The sequence below is a fragment of the Artibeus jamaicensis genome, unplaced genomic scaffold (assembly GCF_021234435.1).
Source record: "Artibeus jamaicensis isolate MK-2021 breed Jamaican fruit bat unplaced genomic scaffold, CSHL_Jam_final scaffold_916, whole genome shotgun sequence".
In the NCBI taxonomy this organism is placed as follows: domain Eukaryota; kingdom Metazoa; phylum Chordata; class Mammalia; order Chiroptera; family Phyllostomidae; genus Artibeus; species Artibeus jamaicensis.
In genome coordinates, this window is record NW_026522059.1 from 13,590,437 (window position 1) to 13,600,639 (window position 10,203).

The 10,203-nt window shown below is 43.3% G+C and overlaps 1 protein-coding gene across 5 annotated transcripts in view; it reads left to right on the plus strand.

The window, feature by feature from the left end:
* Nucleotides 1-1,220, plus strand: part of ENPP2 (ectonucleotide pyrophosphatase/phosphodiesterase 2) — a 100,938-nt gene extending 99,718 nt beyond the window's left edge. For all 5 annotated transcript variants that reach the window (XM_053661003.1, XM_053661004.1, XM_053661006.1 and 2 more), the window contains one exon: nucleotides 621-1,220. In XM_053661003.1, the coding sequence (XP_053516978.1) occupies nucleotides 621-791 (171 nt within the window). In that variant the 3' untranslated portion in view covers nucleotides 792-1,220. The remainder of the gene's footprint in view (nucleotides 1-620) is intronic.
* Nucleotides 1,221-10,203: the final 8,983 nt, after the last annotated feature.

The following is a 10,203-nucleotide window of genomic DNA, read 5'->3' on the forward strand; positions in this document are numbered from 1 at the left end:
AGGTCAACTAGTTTGAGCAAAGTCTCACAGTGGGAAAGTGGCAGAGCCACAATTCCAACCCAGGTCTCTTGGGCCCCAAAGTGCCAGGTGTGTCAGTTAAGGTCCCTCAAGTCAAGCTCATATTCAGCTATCAATTCATTGTAATCAAATAGATGATGTAGTTGGCATAGCGGGTTCTTCTGAAAGATGAGAGATGCACACACATGATTTTGTGCATTGGGCGCAAGCTCTTCACTTCCCTTGGGGGAGCCAAAGAGTATTCCAAATTACTTGTGCTCTGCGCTCTATACTGTAATTTGACAGCCAAGAAAAGGAACAAATTACTGAATTCTCCAAGACTTTTGGTTTTCCTAATTTTGATTGATATTCGGAGAACCTATTGAATCAAATGCCCTTTCACACCACGTCTTGTTTATTTAGTAAAGCTAATTGCTGTTGAAAACGTGTGCGGCCAAGGACAGGTGTTTGTGGCGGGGAGCAGCGGGCAGGGCAGGAAGGAGTCGCACACCTTGGCCCCGGGTGCAGGAGTGGGCTGAGGTCATTCATGGACGTGCAGCAAACTGTGTGGAGAACCCCCTCTAGAAAATCCTGACTCCAACTGCATTCTGTCTCCATTGCAGAGCTCAGAGGACGAATCGAGATGGGTAGAAGACCTCATCAAGATGCACACAGCTCGCGTGCGAGACATAGAACATCTCACCAGCCTGGATTTCTTCCGAAAGACCAGCCGCAGCTACTCAGAAATTCTGGCACTAAAGACGTACCTGCATACGTATGAGAGTGAGATCTAACTTCCCGCTCCTCTGCAGGGACGTCTTGTCCACTGGTGTATATTTTTATATTGCATTTGTATTTATTAATTTGAAACCAGGACATTAAAAAAATGTTAGTATTTTAATCCTGTACCAAATCTTACATATTATGCCTGAATGACTCCACTGCTCTTCTCTAATGCTTGATCTAGGTAGCCTTGCGCTCTGCGTAGAGCTTGTAATAAATACTGCAGCTTGCGTGTTTTAGTGGGAGCTTCTCAATGGTGCTGCAGATTGGAGATTTGCATGGAAGAAATACTAATTTGCCAATGCACAGTTACTACATTTAGTCCTGTACTGTATTGAAATACTGATTTTGTAAAGTTGCATTTATTTACTGTTAATTATGACAGACATATTTAAGCCTTATAAACCAATCTTAAATATAATAAATCACACATCCAGTTTTTTTTCTGGTTTTCTTTGGCCTTGATTTTACTCATGAATCACCGAGTAAGGAAGTCATTCAAACATTTTCAATCCTGATTGTGTTCTGGGCAAACGCTGTCAGTGTTGTGATGTCTGTTAACAGTGGCAAATCCCCCTTTTTAAAAAAAGAGAACAGCATATTGTTTTGTTCTCATTGTGTTAATTTTTATGGTTTCCCCCTTTAGGATCAGTGAAATGGGCTTTGGGTTTCCAGAAATGAAAAGAAATTCAGAAGGAAGACGTGTCAAATACAAAATACATTACAGCGAAAGCAGGACAGATGAAACAGGGATATGGGAGGAATCAGGAAAGTGTAAGAGAAACACTGGCATTCGAGAGACAGCTACAGACATGCAGCCGGAGAAGAGGATGTGGCCATACCAGCGACAGCTATATTTATTGAGTAGCCACTAAGTTCCAGGCCTGTCTCTGGCACTTTAGATGCCCTGTCTCACTGAGAGGTGGGAAGCTCAGGAAAGACTTTATGGAAAGGGGAAGAACAAAGATGGGAATGGAGGAGAATGCTTGGATTGGGCTTTGTAGTTTGGGGTTGGATAAAAGCTTGGTAGACACAAATTGGAATATGACTTCTTGATTTATTGGTCGATAATGATATTGAGCATCTACTGTATGCCAGTACCTATACTTGCCACAGGGGATAAAATGGTAAATAAGATAAACATGGTTCCTGATACTGTAGCGCTTACTTTAAGGGGAGAAAGAGACCTTTTTAAAAATCCCCATGGTTTAGCTTTGACATGTATTTGAAATAATGAAACAGGCATGGACTGAAGGGTTGGAAAGAGATGAGCCGGGTCAATGTGTTACAGCAAAGACTTGGATGAAAAGCAGACCTGGCCTCAAGAAGAATAGGGACGAGAAGTGAGGGCATGACCAAGGCCTGGGGATTGGAAAGACCTTGGGAAGTGTGACCATCTGAAAGAAAACAGCACGCCAGAGCACATTGGAAAGGCTGATAGGGACCGGGTCAGTAGGTCTTCTAGACCCTCACTGCAGTATTTCACTTGAATTCTACTTAAGTGCAATGGAAAGTCATTGAAAATTCTCAAGAAAGGTGTGATGAGATCTAAGTTTTCAGTACATTGACTTTGATACACAGTAATTACATAATATAATCTAAATATTATTCTGCATAAAATACATCTGATAACAGAGGGTCCACCTATTCGATGCAGCAATTCTGGCTCCCATCAGAATTACAAGGGAGAAGGGTCAATTCCATTTTTCTTCATAGTTGCAAGTTCCTTGTTTAGTTATATTTCTATATCACCTCAGATTGAACTCTTTTCAAAATAGGTTACACCCAAGGTTTTTGGGGAGAGCAGTTGCAAATTTAGTTGTGTACCGCTGCTCTATTTTTATCCTTGGTCAGGTCGTTCTTTCTCATAAATAAACTCCATAGCCAGAGAGAACATCAACCACTGTGTATTTCAGGTGAGTGGCTTTGCAGATAAACACATGTCATTAATTGTGAGGTTATTTACGAAAGTCTCTGAATGGACAGGGACTCTATTAAAATGAGGTCTGGGAGACTATTTTAAGTTGGGGTATTTTTTCTCTTTAATATTGAGACCTTGGTCCATTCATGCTTTCACTCAGCAAGTTGACAACTGCTCCCTAGCATGCTGGTCCTGTGCTAGTAGGTGTATTCAGAAACTACCTTTTAAAATGAACTCACTGAAACAGTGTAAACCAGGAAAGCGGTCACAGCACTTCTAAGTGCAAAAACATTCCGAATTGTTTTTTGGAGAGTGGCTTAAAAAAAATCTCTGAACAAAAGTGGTGTTTGGTGCCATTTGGGTTTGCATAACTCCCCAAGAGCCACAGCCCACAAATCCCAGATCCCGTTTTTCCTTGAGGTTTTGGGAAAGAAGGGGATGATTCCTCCTCTTTGTATTCATCTTAGTTCATCTGTCTCTCACTGTCTCTTTGCTGAGTCAGGACCCAGCTGCCTTGTGGGTGGGAAGTGGTAAAAGCAATGGGAATTCTCCCGTAGCTTCGAGCAGAGGGGCTGGGTGGGACGGTGGGGAACGAGATTTAGATGTTTGAGTTTGTAGGCTGGGTAGGTACAGGTTGCTGGGGGCCCAACTGAGATTGGCGGGATTTCCTGTTGGGGCTACATTTCTTTTTCGGGGGGTGGGGGAGAAGGTGTGGGACTGCATTTCTAGAAAGCTCTGTCAAGCATAAAAAACAGAATTGCCTAAGTATTTCATCACCAAAAAGATTTATTTTGGGGGGGAGAAAGGATTGCAGTTCAGTGTGTGGAGACCTGGTGAATCACACGTGATGAAGAAGGAGGACATACTTTACAGAGGGAAAGAGGAAGTTAAGGGGAGGAACGTTAATACCACAGAGCTCTGTCGTAAACTCAGAGTTCTTCCCGGAGGGCTCTCCTGCTGACAGAGAGTGAGAATTCCTCCCATAAGCCCTAGCTCCTCCCATAAACCCTCCTGATTGGTTATATCCACCTTAAAGTCTCTGTCATAATTTTATCAGCCTATGACCTTGACCCATCTTGGCAAAGATGCCCAGTGTGGGTTGAAGTGTCAAAGTGGATATGATGCCCCTGCCCTAGAAAATTTTGCACTCTTGGCTATTTGGAATGAGCGAAACTTCAATCCCTGTGTGAGCTCTGGGTACTCTTTGTTCAGGTGGTTCTTCCCTCCCTTTGGGTTAGTGTTCTCATGCAGAGCCTTGGGTGCTGACTGGTGTTCCCCTGCACCCATGAGGCTGTCTGCAGCATTCGAGAAGAGAACGATTTACACAGAAGCAAGGAGACAGGCCACATTTAGGTGATGGTTAAAAACCAAAGATTCGTAGTTACATGGCCTTGGGCAACATAAAATCTAAACTTTCTCATCTGTAAAGTAGCAATAATGGCATGCACTTCACAGAGATGGCATAAGGATTATGGCAGGAGACCTCTCCAAAACATAAGTTGGGAAAAATGTCCCTCCATTTTTATCTCCATTTCGCACAAGGAAGGCATGGCCTTTAAGGTGTTTTCTTGGCTTGGCAGGAGTTGGGGCTGGGAGTAGAACTAGTTTGAAATCAATGGATATTCTACCATTTTGGAAAACCTAAACCCACTGAAGAGATGAAAAGAAACAGTCCTTACGAGTACCGAGGACAAGGCTGTGGACCCGAGCAGGTGGTTATTATTATACGTCAGGTTGTGCTGTAGGATCCTGTGAGGCAGGTGGAACCTTAGGTCCTGGGTGTCGTGGCCATAGCATGGGAACAGGAGGCTGGCAAAGCTCAAGGGACCTGGAGCCACTTAGAGCGAAGACATGCATGGCAGTTACACGTCTCCCATTTTCCATTTCCCAGATTCTGGTGTGACCCTGGGGAAAGATAGGAGCCTTGGTGAAGACTGAATTCAAACATTACGTAAGCCACATAAGCTGGAAGCTGAGATTAGACATAAAATTTATTGCAGGGAACTAAAATTGTATTTCTGGTCAAGTGAGATCCATACTGGCTACATTTGGAAGTCAGGTGTTCAATAAATATTAGTTTAATGAAATCAAGCCAGGAAAAAAAAAGGGGAAAAAATGGAAGGAGCAGCCTGAGAGGTAAGTGAGAACATGGAAAGGGAGAGAGTATTGTGAAACCCAAAGATAAATACACTTTTAAAGTGGAGGAAGTGGTCGGTGATGTCAAACGCCAGAGGGAAGTCAGACGGGAATCTGAGAGCATCCATTGAATTTTGCAAGAAGGTGGTCGGCCATCTCTGACCTTCCTGGAAGCGCATTTAATGAAGTGGTCAGAAAAGGAGCCAGGCTGCACTGGACGGAGGGGAGAATGGGAGACCGCATTGGAGGCAGTGAGTGGGGACTGCCCTTTGAAGACACAGGAAATAGGAGAAAGAGACAAAAATGCAGGATGGGGGTAACAGGAAGGAGGCGTTTATTTTACTTAGGGTGGGAAAAAGCTATTAGAGTCTGCTGAGAAAAAGTGGTGATCCCAGAAAGGCACTAACAGGTAAAGTGACTGAATTGTAAACAAATTTAAAATGGGAAGCCATCTGCGAATAGAGGCAGCTGTAACAAACCTGCCCTCTAATGAAGGAGCTAACACCATCACCTCTTGGGATGCGAGTTGGCAAAGGACACAGACATGCATCACATTTTGCAAAATGGTGACCCGCAGGCTGGCTTTGTTGTGTCCATGTGATATTTTAAAAATAAATGAGGTGCCAAAATATAAAAATCAACCAATTTCACATGAAAATCCAGATTCTTGGCCTCTTTTAAAATGTAAAAATAATTATTTGCTTCATCATGGTTTGTAGGCTTTTGTTCCTATCAACAATGAGTTGGTTGCCCTCAGGGCAAACATTTCTGGATGAAGGCAATGACTGGCAAGTGTTTCCTGCAGAAGGCTTTGCCATTCAGTCTTTAATTTACTCGGTTCTGCCCTTATAGCCCGAAAGCAACCGTAAAATAATGGGCTTTGCTTTGTTTCAATAAACTTTGTGTGTAGACACCTAACTTTGAGGTAATTCTATCAGCTCCTTAATTTGAAGTCAAATCTGTTACAGCTGACTCTTTATTCATCGATGGCTTTCTATTTCGTGCTCAAGAAGTACTGCTGTGCCCTGACAGGCGTGGCTCAGTGGATTGGGCGTCATCCCGCAGAGAGAAAGGCCACTGGTTTGCCTCCTGGTCAGGGCGCACGCCCGGGGTGCCAGCTGGGTGCCTGCCTGCGGTTGTGCTGGAGGCAGCCAATCAGTGTATTTCTCTCCCTCTTTCCCTCTCTTTGCAAGTAAAAAATAAAAAAAGAGAGAGAAATATTGTTCTTCTTTAGGTTTTTCTCCCCAACCATTAAAAAAATTTAACTAGTCTTAGCTTATCGGCTGGGCCAAAATGGGCAGCTGACGGGGTATGGACTTTGGACCATGGTTCGGGGCCTCTGCCGGAGGTCACCAGCTACCCCTTTCTGTCCACTCTGGGTGGGCTGCGAGTTGCCATTTAAAAAATTGTGTTTGTGCTTTTATTTTTTCATACTGACCTGAGTGCGTTAATCTGCTTAGCCTGCCTGTAGGCATTTGAATTTGACTCCCATGTGGGATATAACCAGGTGCCTTGACTGAAGGACGGGCAGTGGTAAAACCAGGCAGGTCTTGGGCAAACCATAATCAGCTGGTCATACTAACCATGTGCTTTTATTATTTTGCATTTCTATCAGTACTTTGCCATCAAAAGAGCATTGCCATTTTTAAAATTATTTTAATTTTTAAAAGATTTTATTTTTAGAGAGGGGGGAGGGAGAAAGAGAGGAAGAGAAACATCAATGTGTGGTTGCCTCTCGCATGCCCATCACTGGGGACCTGGCCTGCAACCCAGGCATGTGCCCTGACTGGGAATCGAACCAGCAACACTTTGCTTCACAGTCTGGCATTCAATCCACTGAATCACACCATCCAGGGTGAGCGCTGCCATTTTAATCAACCGATTTAAAAATCTTTAATAATCTTTCATCTCTTTCCTTTCTTAAGGCTTCGTTTTGCCACCTTTGTAATATCTCAAGCCAGTGTTAGACTTTAAGCTGTGTATTTATCTCCCCCATGTCAAAATGGGGAGTCTTGTTCTGTTCATCATCATTTTCAGAGAACTTTGCGTAGTGCCTCACACAGATTTGATCATCATAATGTGGTAGATGAGTGGCTGAGGAAGCTTACGCTCTCTTTACCCTCTGGCAGTCCCAAGAGCACTGGGACAAATAATTGGTCACCTGTAAATCCAGATGTGAAGGACAGGAAAGGACCCATTTTATAGATGAGAAAGCTAAGGTTCAGAGATGCGAAGTTTCTTGCTCAAGATCATGTGTCTGTGGCAGAGCTAGGATCCCAAGCAACATCTGTTCAAGGTCAGGTCTGGAGTTCTCAGTCATGATCCGATGCTCTTTCTTCTCTCCTTTAGCTACACGGGATGTAAAGTAGTTGAGCTGTCCATTCCCAGGAGGAAGATGGTTGAGCAGGTTCATAGCAGTTTGAGTTTTTTGTTAGAGCAGGAAGGAGGTTAATTCAAATTCTACCCCTTATTTAACACCAGAAGAAAATAGCTTTTATTTTCCTAGTGGGAAAGTATTTTTAACTGGGAGTTAGGAGGGGGAGAGAAGAGGTGAAGTCCAATCTCTCTTTCTCTCTCTGCTCTAAAAGCACAAGATAAGCTCAGTGCTCTCAAGGTCATAGCACATAGTTCTCTTTGACTTGCACAAACCCACAGCACATGTAGCAGATCCTCGAATAGCATCCTTTTGAAACAAGTAGGGTAAAATGTTCCCCCAAACTGAGTCAAGTCCTACCAGAAGCAATTACTCCATCAGGTCAAACCCTCCCAGAACAAATTGCTCCAAGCCCCACCAGAACCACCACACTTATCAATAGTTATAAAACAATGGTCCAGGAACGACCCTGACTTCTTTTAAGTTTGTTTTTCAGATCTAAAGCCAAGCCACCAACCACAGAGACAAACTCAATACCAGGTTGGGAAATTCCCTTTCTGCATCCCATAATAAGAGCTGCACAACCCCAGGACACTGAGCTCTGTTGCTGTGTACGTGGACGTCAGTGTTCCTAAAGAGGAAAAGCCTACTAACCTGCTTCCTGACTGGTCAACCCCAGCAACTCCCATGTTCCCAAGCCAAAAAAACCTTAAGCCCCACACTTGGTGGGCAGAACCTGGGACCCTCTCTTAGGGTTCTTGCCCTCTGCAGAGCCCCAATAAATTTGGCTTTGCTTTTTATCAGTGTTCCTTGTCTCGATTCTTCTGTATCAGGAGGCAAGAACCCAAACTTGTCAGTAGCAATTTTATTCAAGGTTCATGAGATTCCATGATAACTTAACTTGTTTTTTTTTGTATCAGTTAGCCTATGGTAAAATTGGTTTGAGTATATGTCGTTCTGCTTAAAGTCATAAGACTTACCTGCATTAGGTGAGGACTTAACTGTGTAACTGTTGACATGATAAATAGTTCTGTTGCTCTGAACACAGGTAAAGCATCCCTTTTTTGCATTTGCAAATCAGAAGTTTTTCCCCAAGGAGATACATACGGTTTCATGAGATTTGAATATAAGACAAGTGTCCGTTTATCTTAGACAACACGTGTACTTATAACTCACTCTCATGATGACAGAAGTCCAAGTATTTAGGGGCAAAATGAGCTCCTGAATTCAACCTTATTTTGTTTCTGAGCAAATTTCATTGACAATAATAATAATGAGAAGGTAGATTTTGTAGGCTCAGAAATGGGGATGTTCAGGGGATGGGTTCGGTAGTGAAAATGTGCCTTTCGTCTGTGTGTTATACCTGAAATAGGCCAAATTAGAGTGACTTCAAAGAGTAATCCCAAGCCTTGAAGTATCCCAAGGAACAAGAAACAACTGGTATTATTGTGGCACTTCCTTCTGGGTCCCAAGAAGCAAAGCCATTTGGGGACTGTCTTGGGGGTGTGGCCAAGTGGGGGAACTTAGTGCTTTGGTATTGAGTGAACTCTCCCATTAAAAAGTGTTCCCTTCCGAGACTTGACTTAGGGTGGTGAACACATAATACAATACACAGATAATGTATTATAGAATTATATCTCTGAAACCTATATAATTTTATTAACCAATGTCACCCCAATGAACTCAATTTTAAAAAATAGAAAAAAGAGTGCTCCCTTCTATGTCATTTTTTATATGTCTCCAAATCTTGCTTTCATACCACTTCTGTGGTCTTTATCATATTAATACATTACCTTTAAATTGTTATTAGCAGCTATGTTGGAGAATGTACTGGCAGGAAAACACTTGTTCCTGTTCTAACAACCCCTCTCTTCCACAAGCTGAGCTTCTGGAGTTGGACTAGTTTAGTTTATTAAAAGCCTTGGCTTCCACAAACTGTGGGACAATGATACTCCTTACCCTCTCACCCATGGTGGGTTCCCACTGGGGTGACTAGAAGCTAATAGCTGAAACCAGTAAGATCTCAGCAGCCAAGAAAGTATGAGGAGGATGCACAGTCTTCATATTATAATGCCTTTGCTGTAATAATAGCTGTGTTCCGCATATTAAAATAATTTCTGGCCTTGAAATAGAAAGAGTGGTACATAGGAGGAGTAAGTTGGAGTTTCATTCTATGCATGAAGATGGTTACCTCTGGGTTTGCATTGTTCCGTCTTTCTCTTCTTGTCCTCTCAAGGTCTTTGGGGATTTCTCCCCGGGGAGGAGGAGAATATGACTCTTTTCTGTTATTGGTCCAGACTGGTAATAAACAGAAGGTGTGTTTGAAGGAGATGGAGAAAGAGAGTCCAACGAAGGCATCATTTGCAAGGGTGAAGGCAAACCAGCCGCATGTTTGAGAACTCTTGCTTCAATTTCTAACTTTTTGCCTCACGACCACCTCCACTAGTTCAACTCTTCTGTGTTCCACCCGATCACAAGCCTGGCTGCCCACCCAGTCCCTGTTCTGTCCTCACCAGCTTCCTCTCAGTGTCTGGCTCCCTTGGTGACACTTACTGGTCCTTGATTGACTTTAACCTGGCCGTCAGCACCCCTCAAGTGCTGTAATGAACAAATACATAACTAATACTAACCCAGCCACTGGTCCTGTCTTATTCCTCTGAACTTTCTCAGTTACAAGGATAAACTGGAGGGTCCTGATCCTGTGGGAAGCTGGGGGGAGGTCGTTCATTTCTTTGTTTGAAAACCCACAAACCGGCTCACTCAATTGATTTGGAAGAGCCAGGGCCATAGCTCCAGAGGCCCCCACTGTTAAGCTTGTAGGTTCCTCACTTGTAGAGGCTGGTGGAGGAGGCAAAGGCAAAGGAGAGAGAGTGTGGTTTGATTACGGTATAATTGTCTTCCCTCTGGGAGCATTTCAAGCGTATTTTACAAATGTCAGGGAACCAATGACTCATCAAACAGTTGAGTGTTGGTTTTGGAAAAGGGAGAGGAA